Below are 19,635 nucleotides of genomic sequence, written 5' to 3'. Positions count from 1 at the left end.
AAAAGCAAATTAATACAACAATTTTTAAAAATAAAAAAATATGCATGATATATAAATAGAAATAGAAAAAATCTCAAAATAATCTCCAAATTATTCATGGACAACCAATTCAATCTCAAATTTAATCTATCGACTATATAAAATTGATCCTAACCTCATATTATAATTACTATATAAAATTGGTCCCACCGTAGTCCCTGGGCTTTGTAAAATTGATCTCAATTTAGTCCCAAAGCAACTATTTTGAATCAATTTTGTATAATCAAAGAACTAAATAGAAGTAATGTTATATTCTAAAAGTTAAATTTTAACTGATTATTTGATTATATAATATGGAGCTCTTAACAATGTTTGCCCAAACATGCAGGATCTTATTAAAAAATTTACACTGGAGCAGCTATTATACACAGTTCACTTTGTCCTTCTATAAGTACGTGGAGACAAAATTTGCAGCTGTCAACACAGCTCCTCAGCCTGTCAAATATATCACAAAACAAGAGGCAAACATACAACAAAATAGTATCCAACAAACAAAAATCCTAACATTAATGCCCCAGAAATGTTTTCAGTCAAAGATGTCTCAAAATAAGTAGGCTTTGGTGTCGATGAAGAACCAAGTGATTGAATGAGCTCCTCTACAGCCAAAATCTTGAACCTTGTTGGAGGATTGCGAGCAATGTTGTTCATCTGGTGCTCGAAGATCTTTCCTTTCCGATCGAGCTTGTACACAGATATGCCGTCGAAGCGACCATGACTCTCCCAGGGTAGACGACGGATGCCGTGAACCGTCCATCGAATCATGATGGTACTCTCGGCTGGTTGCCAAACACTCACAATGTCAACCCACAAAACTTTGAATAAAACTTGGCCGATGAAGCGCAGCGCCGAAAATATCTGTTTGTAATTATCAATTCCAACAAAGGTATTGAGAGGATCCTTGAAGACAATGTCATCCCTACACAGAAATTTAATGCATGTTGGTATATGATGTTAGGTTATGTGTAGTTTAGCTACATCAACATGTTGCACCAATCATGGCTAAGATAATACTACAAGAGCTGTCTAAGAAGATCAGTTTTTTGCAACAGAACCTATATAGGGGCCACAGATTGTGTTCAGCTGAGTCTTCGTTAAGTGAACGAAACATTCATCTGGAAAAATACTTCCTAAAGGTGAGGATTTCGATGACATAACAAAGATGCAGGACGTTTTTCTGTGAAGTTCTGGTGAAATTTAAGTTCGAAAATATTATATTTCCTGAAATCAGATTGGCGCGACAAAGACAACTAAAGAACACAAAGGATTATAATTTGTAAGCTAAACAATCCTCAGCGATTGATGTTCATTTACTTTAACTAAGGTTTCGTTTGGGACGGCTTTCTTATTGTTTCTTACGGCAGCTTTCTAGTACATAATTTAGGCTTCATTTTGGACGGCTTTCTTACTGCTTCTTAAAATGACTTTTTAGTATACAAATTTTAATTTTTGTTTTAGAAAGCAGTTTTAAGAAGCAGTTAAAAAGCCGTCCCAAACGGAGGCTTAATTATGTACTAGAAAGCTGTTGTAAGAAGCCGTCCCAAATGAAGCCTAAGACTCTTCCAAGTTGCTAATAAATCCTATAAAGCGGTATCACAGCAAAGAACATTGAGGAAAAAGGCTCCCACGCATTGCTATGCAGTGGAAATTCGAAAGAGTGCTGCAAGAGAACACATGAAAAAAGAGAGTCAAACGCACACCGCCTCCTACTAGAAATGGCTTAAAATCCTTTTGAAGTCGAAAATAAAAACTCTAAAGTTCAAGATTATCTTAACTTCAAAAAAAAAAAAATCTAAGATTATCATCCACATCACTAATAATAATAAACCCTTTGCCCCTATATGATTAACATTGCATGCTAAGCCCAAGTTTTATTTTTTTAAAAGAAAAAGAAAATTATCCTAAATATTATCTTACTTGAAAGCACAACAATAATTATAGATATAGATATGAGGCCAATTACAGAAAAACATGGCACATGTTCAATGCTGGATTGAATTTCAAGCAATAATCAAGTGAATACTTAGTTTAAAGATAACAAGCTAGATGAGAATTTATGGCTTCTACCCTTAAGAACCAATGAGCATACCACTTAACCTAGAGCTTTTTGGTTTATGCAAAATAAAATTATCCAAAAGCATCCTTACAAGCAATTTTAGGTTCAAACTTAGAGCAAGATATCTATATTATACTAGTAAAATTGCAGTTGTATAATTATAATAGAAAGATATGAAGCAATTCAAGCCGGAAAAAAACACTTATGCAAAAAAACTTATTTCTAGTCGGGCATGGCTTACTTAACTACTTGAAAACAACTAATTTGTGGTAGATATTTTGCAATGACAGTTCTTCATCGCAAATTTGAGATGAATGATGCACTATTGCATCATATTTAGCATTGTGACATACAATTATCCACCACGACTTTTAGTTTCGAATTTGCAACGAAGTTGTGACAATCAATGTTATCCATTGCAATTTGGGAATTTATTTGCACTGAATCATTTCCAAAGAATATATTCAATCTTATGACATATTTGCAATAAAAACTTGTACCATTGCAACAATGAATAGGAAATAAAAAATAAGTATGTCTTGCAGCAATTTTACACATGTTACAAAAATTTAAATCTACATGCTTCTCACGCTTGCCCTCAAACCTTCACCGCTCCTCATGTTTATAGAGGGGTAGGGAAAGTCCCTTTGTCGTGTTGGGCAATGCAGGCTATTTCCACTTGAAGTGGAGGTGTGGAGTTAGCTAGTTTGTTGACCATCAATCACCCATTAAGCTTCACACCTCAGATGTTGTGCCTATACTCAAACACTCATGCAGGGTCAATTTGTTCCAAGTTAGATTAAGATTTAAGATTGAGATTGTTTTCTTTTTCTTATTATATAATTTTATAGTTTGTGATGATAGATTAAATTAATATGTTCATGGTTTATGGCATATTTATGAGTTTTTTATTATATATATACTTTTTTCGGAGGCTTATACCTTGCCTTGCAAAGGCAAATACCTCAATTCCAAATTTCACTCTTTTAAACCGAAGAAAAAAGTACTATAAAAAGAAGCTAGGATAATATGTCTTGTTAGTAATTGACAAACATATTTAAATACAATCCAATGATCTTTGAGGTAAAGAGACAAAGTCAATAGGGAAAAAATAATAATAATTAGTTTTATTCATGTTCAAGTGGCGTATGCAATGTATTTAGTCCCCTAGCATGTCATGCTTGCATCTAGGGGTGTTCTAGGCATATTTATATTAATTAAATTTGGCACGCTATCACTTTTCTTGGTAACATTGAGATGTTATTGTGTAATGTTATTAGTAAAAAATTAAATCACCGCTACTCTCAAAGAGATGGGAAAGCTCCTCTACAAGCATGTTTCCCATAGTTGTTTAGCCATGGAGAAAGTGCACATATAGTATAGCTCTTTCTATTGCACATATCTCTCGCCAATTACAACTGTGATATGTTGATTTTTGGGGAAGAAAAGCAACTAAAAAGCAATACCACACAAGGACAAACGAAATGTGCATATGAAGAATGCAATAACCAAGTGTAGACCGGTTGCACATATAGAACAGCTCTGCGGAAGTGATTGACTTTGTAGTCAGAGCTGGATATTGAAAGTTTGGAACTCAGTCAACTTATTTCATGGAAGGACAAAATTGGCACCAAGAAAACTAGAAACATAAGGTTTATCCATCATGAGCAAAACAAAGTCAGAAAAATTCAAATATAATGATAACCTAGCTAAGGCAAAATTGAGGTCCTTGCCTTAAATTATTTTATTACAATTATTATTTTCAGAAGGATCGGTTGGCTAAATGTTGCCTCCATCATCAAAAAGAAACATAGCAAAAAAATAAGGGTACTGAATACAAATGAAGGATGATAATTCAATATGAGGAGAATAGAGCGAATAACAAAACTTCCCAAATAGTAGGGATATTTACATTTTTTTAATAGAGTTCCTAGGATGTCAATTCCAGCTATTAAGATAGAACAAAGATTAATTGAATAAATGAAAAAAAGTTCACCCATAGATAATGCTGCCGCCAAGAAATATTTTGACCATAAAAAAAAAAAAAGATACAAAGCAACATCAAGCATCAGTTTGCCTAATTTAAATGAAGTTAGGTCCTCTAGAAGAAATATAGAGGGATGGAGATTTCTATCCCCTTCAATGCTTAGCTTAGTTGACAAAGAGCTGCCTCTCAAAATGCAATTTTAATTTGAGATAGAAGTGTACAACAAAAAATTACAAAATTTACACCTAGTGCATAACTACAAAGCTTAGAGAACATAATTACAGAGCAGCTCATCCAAGTGAGAGCAGCTATAGTTATATTTCCTGCAACATAGGACACAACATGGCACACTGTTACACTATATATCCTGGGAAGGCTCCCTATTCACAGGATTAAATTCATGGCAGAAACAACCACATAGCGGTTTATCAATGTTTGTAGAGTAAATATGACTTCATTTGATATAGGAAAGCACAACATAATATTACCTGATATTTAAAAAAATAAAACTGCAACACATGTTCAAATTGCAAACATCATTAATATAGATATGATTATTTTTTATATTATTCAAATGATAGAAAAAAATTAATATTAAAATCTAAATGCATATCTTTAGATGAAAAAAAAATAGAGCTTAAACATAAAGAGAAAACAAGCAGTCTCGTTAATTTATGCACGGAAAAGGCCAAAGTTTAACATGCAAATATGATTTAAGAGGAAAAAAAGATATCAATTGAATTAAGAAAGGTAATAGGATATGACTACAAAGTTTTTTTCATTTGGGAATCATGTACATTTAAGTTTCATGTAAGTAAAAACTATTAGGAAATGCTTAATACTAAATTTTGTTCATAAAAAGGTAACAGACGCTCTAGAGAGATAACTCAATAAGAAGCATAAAATTGGAACTTCATTCCATGGCTGGTAAGTTCCTAACTCGACATGGTGATCCGGTATATTCATATTTTTTTGTTCTATATAATGAAGTACAAGCTTTGAAGCTTCAATAAAGAGTAGAAAGCAAAATATTTAAAACTAGTAGCTCAGGCTTCAAACAAATTAATTATCAAATCAATCATTTATATGCTTTTGGGGAGAGGTAATTTGCTACAAAGAACAGGAAATCAAGCTTTGAAACAACTTTTGTAGTTTAATGGCTTCACTAAACAAAACTTTAATTATACACACAGGAGCTAGTTCTTATCTAATGTTATTATATTTCAGATTCTACTCAGTAACAAAAGGAGAACATTAATGGAATGCTGTTCAAAGCGCCAACCAACAGTAGATTTCGTTGCTCTCTCTTCTAATAAAAATAAAAGATCTCTATATGGCATAAAAAAGAAAAGGTTTACTGATTGGCTTCCCAATTTCATGAACTCGGAGTTGAGTCACTGAATGAACTGTAAAAACTACCTATATAATCTTTATTGTTCATTATAGAAAATTTGGCACACAATACTAAACGTTTTCCCTCATTTTATAGAGCAGAAACTAAAAGCACCCAACCAACGATACTTCCACCCAATAAAAGCGCTAAAAGCAAATTAGAACGAATTAATGCCCAGAAATGAAGCAACTTTCCAAACCTCCACCATATAACACCATCTCAAAGACACAAACAAACAATTGATGATATAAATATGTACCTATAGATGCTGAAGCCTGGTTCCTTATAGAATATAATCGGGTAATCCTCCCTCAGCGTACGAATCGCGTTTCCGACATTCAAGTAATAGTCCTTCTTATCGTCACCGCCTTCCATCTGCTGCAGCTGATGCCTCAGCGAAGGAGGCGGCGGCGAAGCCGAGGACACGCAGAGCACCGGAATCGATAAAATAGAGTCGAAGCCCGCGTTTCTGATTTGGTCAGAAACCCTAACAACACTCGCCTCAAGATCCACCATCTTGCCACAGGCGCACAAACTACGTCGGCTGACTCTAAGAATCCGGCTGCTGCGGCTGCCGGCGACCCATCTTCGGCGGATGCATATGGTGGCACCGGAAGTAGAGGATAATTCCGGTAGGGTCAGAAGGAGAGCCATCTGGAAGAGAGGAAAGCGTGTAGAAGAAGAGCTCGGAAGTCTTTTATGGCTGAGGAGGGGAACGGAGGAGCGGGAGGAAGCCGACTTGCGCCCGCCAGCGCATAGCTGTGGAGATACTGAGCTGATCGGTAGGATGCCCATTTGGACGTTTGATAAATAGATAATTTTGAAATTTATTTATTTATGTTAAGACTGAATTTATTTATTTATTTAATAAAACATAGAAGTTAGAGATAAAATTTTTTATGATTAAAATAAAATGGAAAATAGTTTAAACATAGCTTTAGGTAGGGGTGTCAATATTGAACACGATCCGAAAACCTGACTCAAATCCGACACGAAAAATTTGGGTTCGGGTCAACCCGAACCTGAATCGGGTCGGGTTCGGGTTGGGGATTTTGACCCGTTTGCAAAAACGGGTCGGATTCGAGTTGACTCGGAAACCCGAAATTAACCCGATTTGACTCTGAACGATCGTTTCCCGCTTTTTGCCTGTCCTGTCGTGTTAGTCGTTGCGTCCGAAGCGATGCTGCATCAGCCATCGCGTCCAGCAGCGTCAGTTATCGCGTCCGTCATCGCGTCTGCCGAAGCTGCATCAGTTGTCGGAACTCGGATCGGACGTCACCTTATGAGTTCGTCGTGTCCGCCAAAGGCTCGAAGGCTCGAAGAGATGCAACCCGCTTAGGCTGTTAGCCATCCACGTCCGCCTCGTCAGTCTCACCGACGACGTCGCTGTCCCACTTTCGTGCGCTGGACGGACTCGGCTGGAAGAACTCAAATCATACATTACCAGTCCGTCAGGTGGTTAACGATCGGAAGTAGCGACGGAGGCTGCCATTTTCACGCACTTCATTAGCCAAATACTGTAAATCCGTGTTGGGTCGGGTTGGCCCGAACCCGAAGCGGGTCGGGTTCGTGTCCCAAAAACCGAATAGTTTTCAAAAACGGGTTGGGTTCGGGTTGACCCGAATTATGCCGGGTCAGTTTCAAAGTCGACCCAAACCCGACCCGTGACCCGAAATTGACACCCCTAGCTTTAGGTATTTTAAAGAGGGAGTCTTGAATTTTATTGTGATGGAATATTTCCTTATGCAATATTTCTTTAGTGCTTAAGAACCAATACTATTTGGAATTCATCAATGCAATTGCAATCTTATTAAATTAACTTAATTATTAATGTTAGGGATGTAATTTATCATTAATGAGACTTCATGTTAACTCGTAATTATATTCTAACTTTATCAATAAATTTATTTTAGCACGGATTTTAGAATATATGACAAACTATTAGAAATTTAAGTGACTATAAATCTAATTAGAACTTATTTGTATATACGGTTGTCAAAATCAGGTCATGGGACTGGTTCGGGTCTCAACCCGGAACTAACCTGACACTGTTCGACCCAAACCGTTTTTTTGCAAACGGGTTAGTTTTTCGAACCCAAAACCGACCTGCTTCGGGTCTGGGTCAACCCGAACCTGACCCACTTTAGGTATGTTTTACTAATTTTTTTTATTTAATTCGATTTATTTAAACCTAAATCAAATTAACGTGAGATTTACTTTAATCAATTTAAAATAAACCAAGCTTAACTCAATTTGGGCAACATGATTTATTATTTTTTAGAAATATTATTTATTTATTTCATAAAAATCTTCTAAAACCCTTCTAAATTAATTAAAAATTGGTCAAATCGAGTTGATTTCGAGTTTCCGGGGCAACCCAAACGTGACCTGGTTTTATAAACGGTTCGAAATCCTTAACTCAAACCCGACCCAGTTAGGGTTCGGGTTGACCCAAACCCGAAATTTTCATGTCAAATTTTTGGGCCATGTCAAGTATTTACACCCCTATTTGTGTCTAGAAATTTTTATTATTATTTGAATTGTCCAATATCCCATCACTCAAATTCCATTATTAGGGTGTATAGGTACCCTAACATGCTTTTTAGAGTAGCCATTGAGCTATTAGATAGTAAACATAAATATTAAATGAAAGACATACTATATGCCAATTTGAGATTTTGTGAACAAAGGCAATAAACCTTACCACAACCATTAAATTAGTTTAACTTTGATATAATTTGATTTGAATATCGACATACATTATTCAATTACAATCCTTTATAATGAGAGATTCGAATGATAATATAGATGTGTCACTATAACTAAGAATAACATGTCATAAACTCTAATAAAAAAGAGGCAAAAACAAAATATTGAAGATATGAAAGTTTTCCACATACTTCTAAAACCATCAATTATGAAAAAGCTTCGATATCAAGGACACAGAAAGAATAAAGAAATATTTCAAATATCCACTTTAAACCCTATATGAGCATCATCCATGCTTTTAGCCTAAATCCGTGGAATGTCGTAGGAAGGAAACTCATGTGCGTATATCTCAAAATAATGCGTATATCAAAACATATCTATTATGATGATTTGCGTCACAGACTCTTCTACATCTCTTGAGAATTGATAAGATCCTTAAGATAAAACAAATTCATTCACATGAAATATGGCTCATAATCCTTAGGTAATTCTTAATTTGCTCATAATTTGAGGATTTAATCATATATATTCAACCTTAATTTATAAAAGAATAAATATAATGCCCTCATTTTTATATATTGTATATTTTGAAAAAACTTAAAATATATTGTTGATTTAATCCCAACGTAACCCTAAAGGATCACTCCACTTGAAGTTCGTCCAATTTGAAAATTAAAGTTCGATTTTATATTTCTGAATTATTTATTTTAGCTTGTTTGAAAATGACGTATTTTATAGCATGAGCATGCCTTAAAGATGTATATACAACATACCGCGACATCCTGATCTCCGACATTTCACTCAGATAATCCAACAAAAATTTAAGCTACTCAAGAAAGTATATGTAATTGACTTATTTTTATAGAGAATAATATTAAAGAATGTAAATGCCAATAGTTTATTGAAGCATCATTCATTTAAGATTTACTCATGAAATTCATCTTCCAACACTAAAGGCTCTTCATATTTCCATTTTATTTGGTAAAATTTTTGTGTATTTATTATAAGAAGTAAGATAATTATGTTTTCTCATAGGGATTGATAAGTTTTTATTTAAGTGAATAGAGATAAAAGATGAGACAACCATCTCATATAAATATTCCCTTGCACCTCCTATGTTATATATTTGAGAAAATAAAAAATGTTACTAGCAAAATCCTTAATTACTCATAATTAGCATTCATTCGAAGCGACTAATATTAATATATGATAATTAAAATGTAAATAAATAAAAAGAATGCTCTAATTCTCCTTAATTCTCAAGAACGAGATGGCTAAGATCTCGAGCAAATAATAATAATGATTAGATACTTAGTCTAATTGCTTGTGAAATATATATGTAGCTCGGCTTTATTCAAGACATATCCATTCTTTTATCTCACATAACTTATATTTGCTTACATAACTTAAGTTGATTCACATATGATACTGCAAATTTTATTTCATGGAGCATGTTGTTGAGCCTATTGAAACCTTCGCTAGTAAGCTTATGCGTGATTTCTTCGCTTTCTTCACACGACTCTTGAAACCATCAATGCTTTCTCCTACAAGCTCTCATGCAATTTCTTAGTCATGTGTTTCGGAAGGTTTTGAAATTTTGGTAGGAACAAGGGAGGGGGAGAGCAAGCAGAGGAGAGGGAGCTTGAGACTGAATTATAATTATATATATATATCATAATCTTATGTATCCTATGTACGAAACTACTACAAATATTAACACTACAAATATGTTAATACAGCAGAGATGTGTTGGCTTCAGGTTGAAAATATAATTTTTCTAGCTAATCAAAGGTTATCAAATTTAGGTTTCCTTTGAGACAAACTTTTTTTTTTAATAAATTTTTAATACAAAAATTTTTAAGTTTTTTTAAAAAAAAATTATTTTATAAAATTTTAAGTTTTTTATAAAAAAAATTATTTTATAAAATAATTAAAAAAATATATCCTAAAACTCTAAAAGACGCTTTAATATTGAACCTGGCCATATGGCCATAAGCGTCCAATGTGGGTGAATCGTCCACGTACATAGCCCCAATCTTTCCAATATGTGAGGCAACCATTTCGCCACGTGTCATCCATGCTGACTCGACAGACCTCAGCAGTCAATTCTGATGCTAAATCTAACTTCCACGTGGCAATTATCCATATGTTCACAATGCTATTTGTTGTTCTGCATCGCAGCTAATAGATCGTCTTTTTGCGCGCCGGCTTAAGCCATTTACCTAATCTGAAGCTCTCCCGCCCTTCTACATGGCACAGAACTGTGTCTTTTTTGTGGTTGTGGCCGTGCAGATTCCTTCATCGGAGCTGAGTAATTTGGGGGAATAGGGTCTCCTCCGCCGCCAGGCGTTTTGGTTTCACTTTCTGTCGGACGCGCCTTGTCATGTCCGGCGCCGGATACAGCCCCGGTGAGCCGACGCTAACTCTGTAGCAACGTCCTTCTGTCAGGTTCTCGTGGATAGCTTACGAAGCCTCGAAGAAGGTGTACTTTTTTTTAACCCTTTTTTACTGGATCATGATTCACCATCTTAGTTATGTCGGAGCTAATTCTTGTTGCATATTTAGAAATTGAAGCACCGTGTTTCCTGCTTCAATAAATATCGAGGAGAAGTCCTCTTTGGGGAGTAATGGCTTTGAATATGTGGGAATTTGGCCAGATGGGGAATTGGATATGATCCTCGGGGGATTCGTGACAAAAATTGGATTGAGGGCACAACCGAAAACCACCTAACGTGGCATTCGCAGCTCTTCAAGCTCACCTAACATTCACTCAATTTTGTTGGTGACATTATTCTCAACACCCAATACATTGCTTAGATGATTATCGACCATCTCACCACCGTGCCCTACCGTACAATCTCATCATCTATATCTGCTATGTTGACATATTGTACATTATTGAAAAACCTTAATCCAATAAAGAGAGGAAAAAATCAGGAGATGAAAATGTTATGGGAGTAAGAGGGGTTGTCACTTTTGGAGCCACTTCCAAGGAGAGGAAAGGTTGAAGGAGTAGGACTTTTAGTGGAGCTGCTGAATTTGTAAGGAGAAAAAGATTAGGAGAAGGTAGAAGCATCAAACATGATTCTACCACCCCTACAACAGAATCGAGGGGTGTTCTAGCAATTCAAGGATTGAATCCTTTGTGGGAATGCGAGTATGTTATCATCTTGGAGTCTCACCTATCAGTGCTCGTATATACCGTCATCCCCAAATCCAGAACGAAGAGATTGAGAGATTAATTAAGGAGATGCTTGAGGTAGGAATCGTTCAACCTAGTGTCAATCCATTTTTCAGTATGATGGTATTAGTTAAGTGCTTCAACAGCAGTTTCGTTCTTCCACCTTGATGACAAGGTGCCACTTTGGAGGGGAGTATTATTAGACCGGTCTAGTCGGTCCATACATGGACCGGCTCATGCGTAACAGAGGCGGAAGTGTTTCACCTCTCTTGTACACACCAATCGCACTGCCCAGTCCGGGAGAGCAGTTTAGGAACGATTATTGAGGGATTTAGGAGGAAAACTTGAATGTAGGGACTGGTTAGGGATTTCTTTTTGGATTATATGTATTAAATAATTTATTTTCCTAGGGTTAGGGCATCTTGAATTTGATTGAAATTTGAGAGCTCTTAGTTTCTTTGGGCTCTAGCGGCGTCTAGAGATTTGGGAGAGAAAGATCCTCCTCTCGAATAGAGTATCAATTGTATCTACGTATTTTTCATTTGTTTCTTCGATTATTGCAATAAAATTATTGTTTTTATGGTTTTAATTGGAGTTTGGAAGAGTTTTCTTGTTGTTTTTCTAAAACTGATAGGATTTATTTGAAATCTTCAAGTGTTTTCTATCAAATTGGTATCAGAGTAGATTTTGAGACTATTTTTGGGTTGTTTTCTAGAAATTAAACTTTCTGTTTTTGATCGGAGGAGAATTTTTGCTGTTTTTTGGGCAATATCCATATTTTTTGAATCTACAAAAATCCGGTTATTGATGGCGGCCAAGAAGGTAGATGCATTGGAGGAGCGCATTGAAGGGGAGATGAGCCAAATGAAAGCAACGGTGGAAAATAAAATTTCATCAGGGGAAGACAAAGTTTCCAATCTTCATGAGTTGTGAAGAAGATATTAGAGAATCAAATTCAAATAGCGGCATTGGAGACAAAGTGACGGGTGGGAAGAAAAGTAGAAGTATTGGAAGGAGAGATTAGACAATTGAAATTAGATTGTGTAGAAAAGCATTCAAATTTCAAAAAGCTATTTTTAGTCATCCATGAGAAGATCGATGAGAAGTTTGCCATCATGGAGGAGATGGTGAGAAAGATACTCAAGTTCCAAATCAAAACGATGTCATCAGAGGCATGGGGAGCTACTGGTGACCAAGGGAGTGCAAAAAATCCTAATCTGATAAGTGCAGGGAAAGATCAGGAGGTGAAAATGTTGTGGGAGGAAGAGGGGTTTCCACTTTTGAAGCCACTTCGAGGGAGAGGAAAGGGTGAAGGAGTGGGACTTTTAGTTGAGCTAGTGAATTTGGAAGGACAAAAAGATTGGGAGAAGGTAGAAGCACCATACTTGATTCTATCACCCCTACAACAGTATCGAGGGGTATTCCAGCAATTTCAAGGGTTGAATCCTTTGTGGGAATGCGAGTATATTATCATCTTGAAGGAAGGAGTCTCATCTATAAGTGCTCGTCTATAGCGTTATCCCCAAATCCAGGATAAAGAGATTGAGAGATTAATTAAGGAGATGCTCGAGGTATGAACCGTTCAACCTAGTGTAAGTCCATTTTTCAGTCCGGTGGTATTAGTCAAGTGCTTCAATAACAATTTCATTCATTCCACCTTGAGGACAAGGTGACACTTTGGGAGGGCAGTATTGTTAGACCGATAGTGGACCGGTCCAGTCGGTCCATATATGGACTGGCCCACGCGTAACAAAGGCGGAAGTGTTCCGCCTCTCCTGTACACGCCGATTGCACCGCCCAGGCCGGGAGAGCAATTTAGGAAGGATTTTTTAGGGTGTTAGGAGGGAAATTTGAATTTAGGGACTGTTTTGAGATTTTTTTCGGTTTGTATGCATTAAATAGTTTGTTTTCCTAGGGTTAGGGCATCTTGAATTTGGCTGAAATTTGAGATCTATTAGTTTCTTTGGGCTCTAGAGATATGGGAGAGAAAGATCCTCCTCTCGAATAGAGGATCAATTGTATCTTGGTATTTTCCGTTTGTATATTCGATTATTGCAATAAAATTATTGATTTTTTTTTTTCATTGGAGTTTGGAAGAGTTTTCTTGCTGTTTTTCTAAAACTGATAGGATTTACTTGAAATTTTCAAGTGTTTTCTACCAGTATGCACATACAAAAAATCCTACTGGACTTTACCTCAAGGTCCTCAACCAATCTCAGCATACAAATTCGGAATGGCAGCCTGCAAACTACTTCAAAATCCCATTACAAGCAAAGACTTTGTCATTGAAAACACGGATTTTGATTTCACCAACAAGAATGATTGAAAAGCATATAAGAGCTTGCAGCGGATTGGTCTTTAGGAGCAAAACGACCATGATGTGACTAGCTCCAGTGGGAGTAAATAAAAAAATCAATGAGCAACGACTCAAATGACTATCATAAATAGTGAGGACAAACAAATGATCACACCTAGTTATTGTTGTATTCAACCGAATCGAGAAATTTGAATTAGGATTTCACTTTGAGCTGGAGCCAAGTGTATAACACGATGCCAAGATGCGATGAAGTGGTGCAACTCACATGTCCTTGCGATGAAGTGGCCTTGGAGGCTTGGACTTCATAAGCAAATGATGAACAACGCCAGTTCATCATGTCTCTTTTCTCCTAAAATGTGCTTTTAACAGCACTGCTATCAATCTTCAAGGCTTATGGAAGGCTTCCTCCAAGTTACCATACCTTGTCCAGTGAAACAATTGTAGAACTATTAAGAACTAGAATGAGGAAGAAAGACTTGTTCTTCTTGATCTTGAATGAGAGAGAGAGGGAGAGGGAGAACAAGGGAGAGAGATATCATTTGGAGGGAATACAACTAAAGCTTTATTCAGATTTTTTCTCAAATATTGTATCACATATAATCTCTATTTATTTATAGAGATTTACATAGATGTGGTAGCCTGCAAGAACAACCTAACCTAAAACTAAACCAATTCATAACAAGAACAAATCAAGTTTTACTATCCCAAAAAGCATAATACACCTTTTCACAACTAATAGATCAAAACCTTGCAACTAGCTACATTATACTCCATCATCACAACTTTTATTTTTCCCTACATTCTCAATCTCAACACTTGCATTGATATATGAAAAATGTTGAAAGGTGACTAGAACCCTCAAATCACCTTCGTGTTATCCAATTCAAAAATGAACTACACATGTACATAAAAAATTGTTAGACCGGTCCAGCAGGTCCGGGCGGGACTGGTTCACGGGCGAAATTGCAAAAACAGCGGAGAAAGCTTCCGCCTGGGCGGAAGCCGCGCGAGACGCGCGCCTTGCGGGACGGTTTCTGTAAGGAAATTTGAGGGAGTTTAGGAGGGAAATTGATTGTAGGGACTGTTTAGGGAATTCTTTTTGTATTGTATGCATTAAGTAGTTGATTTTTGTAGGGTTTGGGGCATCTTGAATTTGGATGAAAATTTGAGATCTCTTAGATCTAGGTTTTCTTTGGGCTCTAGCGGCGTCTAGTAATTTGGGAGAGATCGATCCTCCTCTCGAATTGAGGATCAAGTGTATCATGCTATTTTTATTCATCTATTAGTGAAATACAAGTGTTTTGCTTGATTTTATTTCAGATTTCCACTCAAATCCCTCTGTCTTCTGCTGTAGACAGCAGAATTTTTGCTATTTTCTCTCTGTTTTCCAAATATTGATAGGAAATAGTTGAAAACTACAAGTGTTTCCTATCAAATTGGTATCAGAGCATCGTTTTTGGGATCGTTGGCGGCTGAAATCCTGAAATTTCAGCGGGAATTTCGTTTCCGGAAAAAGATCTTCGTGAATCTTGAGAAGAATGATGGCCGGAAAGAAGGTCGACGTCTTGGAAAGCGAAGTCGGCCAATTGAAAGCCGATTTGGAGGAAAGATTCTTTAACCTTCAAAATCAAATCACCTCCAACAATGAAAGGTTGGAGGGGAAGTTCACCGCAATGGAGGAAATGTTGAAGAAACTACTTGAGATGAAAATCAATCCGGCGACATCGGAAGTAAGAGAGACCGCCGGCGGCCATGGCATTGGAGGAAATCCGAACCCCTTGCGGGGGAGGAGAAATTCAGAGGTGGAGATCCTAGAGGAAGAGAACGACATGCCTCCTCTAGAGCCTCTTTCGAGGGAAGATATGAGTATGGGATATGACAGAAGCGGGGCTGATTTTGGTGGGAGGAGAGAGGGATCTCATCGTCGAGGTGCTGAATTCGAAAGAATTCAGCGTCGAGGGGGGGATTTTGAAGGAAAAAGGGAGTAACGTCATCATCGAGGTGCTGAATTTGAAGGTATTCATCGTCGAGGTGATGATGTTGAAGGGAGGAGAGGTGAGTATGAAGAGGGGCTAGAGTATATTCGTCGGAGGGATGATCAGGACAATTGGGGAACGCCTCCTCTGAGGGGAATGAGAGGCTATGGAGGATACCGGGGAGATCCCAAAGTGAGTAAATTGAAGATGCCTGTTTTCGAGGGAGAAGACGGCCATGGCTGGATCTACAAGGTGGAGCGTTACTTTGCTGTCAATGGGTTGACAGAGGATGAGAAGCTAACGGCAGCAGGATTGTGTCTGGAAGGAAAGGCTTTGTCATGGTATCAGTGGCGTGACAGGAGGGAGCCTACCAGGAACTGGAGAGAATTCAAAAACTGCATAATAGAACGTTTCCAAACCGATCGGGGAGGAGATTTCTATGAGCAATTCTTTGCTCCTCCTCATGTGGCCGGCCCCTTAATGGCCTCCCCTCCCTCTCCTAATCACATTAATGACTCCACAAAATCAGCCCAACTTTCTCTCAATTGAATGAGCAATAATCCTCCTCTTTAATTTGGGAATTCAAAATTGGATTTCACTTAATTTTCCCTCCCAAATCACTTAATCTGAAATTTAATTTCAGATTTCCATTCTCTCCCCAAATTGATTTGGGATTTAATTAATCTTGCCACCTAGGCAAGTAAATGGCGTTTCCGTTTCACATCACTTAGATCTAGGTTTTCTTCGGGCTCTAGCGGCCTCTAGAGATTTGGGAGAGATCGATCCTCCTCTCGAATTGAGGATCAAGTGTATATTGCTATTTTTATTCATCTATTAGTGAAATACAAGTGTTTTGCTTGGTTTTATTTCAGATTTCCACTCAAATTCCTCTGTCTTCTGCTGTTTTCTGATGTAGACAGCAGAATTTCTACTATTTTCTCGCTGTTTTCCAAATATTGATGGGAAATACTTGAAAACTACAAGTGTTTCCTATCAAAAATCAAGCCATGAGCCAATATATTTTTTGAAGTACACCCCTCGTTGACAACATTGCCATAGTTGGGTCACACATCAACCATGATGACATAATCTTATACAACCTCAATGGACTACCCTCCTCCAATTAAGCCTTTAATACTCCAATCCATACCTAACCCCCATTGGCCCTGACAACCTCTACAACGAAAAAATTAGCATTACAACCAAACAAGATAAACTCTGTCCATTAGCTAACCCTCACATTGCATTAAACACTCACAACCAATGTGGCTCAAACTCTCTAGCTTATCGGGGTCTTCTTCTTGGCTTCTTCTAGTTTAGGCATGTTGAATGTATACCAAGCATATTCTGCAAAGTGAAATGAGGCGCGTCTTTAGAATTCTTGTAAAGAAAATAGGATGAAGAGCGTCACAATGGCTTCCTTTATCTTGCATTTTTCTTATTTTAGCTTAGATCTAATTTCTGATTGGGTTTTGTATCACCCTCTTAAAATTTCTCCAGTTGGTTGTTTCAGTAATGCTTTTCCTTGTTTTAATCCTTCAATTACAAGAAAAGGAGCTGACTTACATGAGCATTATATCAGATTGCTTCGTTTGGGGCGGCTTTCTTTCTGCTTCTTAAGCAATTTTTAGTACAAAATTATAAATTTTTAGGGTTTAGAAGCTGCTTTAAGAAGCAGAAAGAAAGCCGTCCCAAACGAAGTTTAAATTTACATCTTAACAATTCTGTGGTGATTCTGAGATGAACCTTATTACAATACTGTCGCTAGCTGGATAACTGAAAGGGAAAATTTGTGTGTTTCTGGGTATACTTTTTGGATTGTCTTTCAGGTTATACAGCAAGGAAACTACTGTCCCACAGAGGTCAAGCTCTGTACAGCCTTCTCACAGATTTAGCTGAAGGGCTCGCTAGCATTGCCATTCTTCATCAATGTCTTACTAGATTTCACCCCTTTCCAGCTGGTTGGTTCTGATTCAACTTATGGAGCCTGGTGACACCGGGCCGGAGGGGGCTCGACGACTCCATGTCGATGATCCAGTGGTTGTAAGCCGAGCACAACTCCAAGAACTCCTTAGGAAAAGAATCCACCACCTGAGAATAATCTCAGAATACAGGAATCCAAAACAGAGCAAAACTACTCAAATATTATCCATCTCTTCAAAATCTACCTATTACAAGCAATAGCTACGTATTTATAGACAAAGGTAGCAACCTATTAAGCTACATACAACATAAGCAATCACTAATCCTGTGTAGCCATACAAACTGCATACGAAACTAATCCAGCATGAAGTTAATAGAATTAAACAGCTCAGCTCTGACGTCACCCGACAGTTTGATGTTGGCTTGTGATGTCTCCTCTTTCCATTTGTCAACTTCCTGTCACAGATTGAACTTATGATCAAGTAAGTTTTCTAATCAGCATCACCAAATCATGTTCAAGTCAGACGTAAAAGGCAGTGCAGGATATGCCTTCCATAATTTTAGTTTTACATTGCAAGGATACATTTACGTGGTTGTGACCATAATTTTATTTTCTTATAAGAATTCCTCAGAAACAGATGAGTCTATTTGTTTTAACTTCTCAATTGGTATAATCAGCCTGTAATGAATACTGCACGCCTCAAAATATTGCAGTGATTGTATCTCAAAGCAAGTTGAAGTGCTGGTCTGAGAAGTTAAATTGGTCAGCCAAGCACAATAAGAGAAATAACACAGATCTCGCTTATTCTCTCCTTGCTTCTCTTCACCGTTACACATTTTTCACACCATAACATACAAAGAGAGATAAAACCATCAAAAGAAGCAACTCTTAATGAAAAATGAAAAAGAAAATTGTCAGGCCAGCTTGCAGCACCGCGATACTAGTTTGGAACTTAGTGGTGCTCAACTATTTGTCTCTAGTCTGCCAAATAGTGCTGCAGTGACGGGGTTTGGAGCACCGCAATGCTATAAAAAGTATAAATCAACAAGCATAATTAAATTCAGAATCCTATAAGCTGAAGTCAAAAGCTCATATTCAGGACCCCCCTTTATTCTCTCCTATCATGTAATCACTTGAATGACCTGATTCATTCCTTGTCCAATATATCCTATATGAACCATTTTATATTTAGGGAACATGATAAAGCTCCATGCTGATGTGTTGGACGGCCCAAGATGTTTTTTTATTAAAAAGATGTACTAAACAAAAAAATTCCGCAGAAAGTTTGGACCGTTAAACCAACAATTTTTTAATTGCTGGTTAACAGCTTATAGCTCTTCTCCCAAATCAAATAATTAGGACAAAGATGGTATCAATGATAAAATTGTTTTCTAATAGTCTGATTGAGACAACTTTCTCGCTGTTTTATTTTTCGGACAATAATTAAATTTCATTTGGCTGCTATTTTCTCATAGTTTTTCAAAAAAATTTATGGTGGAAAGTTATTTTTGACAGCCAGAATAATTAAGTTGTTTTTCTCATAATTGTTTTACAATCAACTTTATAAATTACAGCAGCCGTTCTAAACCAATCCTAAGTTTTTCGAAATTTATGGTTTGCGAAGAAAATTTGAGAAAATAATAAATTTAGCTTAAAACAACTTTTTATTTTTTTGGAAACATTTAGGTCATTAAGGTAAATTAATACACATATCACATATATAAGCTTCAAATTTAAGACCTTTTGATTTAGAGCTAAAGCTCTCAACCAATAGATCATGATGAATTGCATCTTACTGCAACTAATTAAGGCTTCGTTTGGGACGGCTTTCATACTGCTTTTTAAAGCAATTTCTAGTTCAAAAATAAAAATTTTGTACTAAAAAATCGCTTTAATAATCAATAAGAAAGTCATCAAACGAAGCCTAAGAAAGCATCAAACTCTGTTTAATCAGTACATGAGCAGTAGCTTCAACGATGGGACAAGAAGGTGATGATGTTTTGTAGCTTTGTTGACCTTCATCCACATACTGTTGAAATCATAGAAAATAGAGTGA

The 19,635-nt window shown here is 36.8% G+C and overlaps 1 protein-coding gene and 1 long non-coding RNA gene across 2 annotated transcripts; one reads left to right on the top strand and one right to left on the bottom strand.

Moving 5' to 3' along the window:
* Positions 1-348: 348 nt before the first annotated feature.
* Positions 349-6,272, bottom strand: LOC110092122. The gene is made up of 2 exons (XM_020816515.2): positions 5,732-6,272; positions 349-955 (listed from the first exon to the last, which is right to left on the bottom strand). Exons 1-2 carry the CDS (start codon positions 6,265-6,267, stop codon positions 487-489), a joined length of 1,005 nt encoding a protein of 334 aa, XP_020672174.1. The 5' UTR covers positions 6,268-6,272; the 3' UTR covers positions 349-486.
* Positions 6,273-10,374: 4,102 nt separating this feature from the next.
* Positions 10,375-18,239, top strand: LOC110092199. Its single transcript, XR_002302572.2, has 2 exons — positions 10,375-10,663; positions 17,485-18,239. It is a non-coding gene; the product is annotated as an uncharacterized LOC110092199 (long non-coding RNA).
* The last annotated feature ends 1,396 nt before the right edge of the window (positions 18,240-19,635 follow it).

This window comes from Dendrobium catenatum, unplaced genomic scaffold (genome assembly GCF_001605985.2).
Source record: "Dendrobium catenatum unplaced genomic scaffold, ASM160598v2 fragScaff_scaffold_1400, whole genome shotgun sequence".
NCBI lineage: Eukaryota > Viridiplantae > Streptophyta > Magnoliopsida > Asparagales > Orchidaceae > Dendrobium > Dendrobium catenatum.
This window is presented reverse-complemented; position numbering and strand designations above follow the sequence as displayed.

Coding starts and splice junctions, on each gene's coding strand:
- LOC110092122 (XM_020816515.2), bottom strand. CDS start 6,267: ATGGGCATCCTACCGATCAGCTCAGTATCTCCACAGCTATGCGCTGGC. Junction 956..5,731: donor CCAGGCTTCAGCATCTATAG/GTACATATTTAT, acceptor ATTTCTGTGTAG/GGATGACATTGTCTTCAAGG.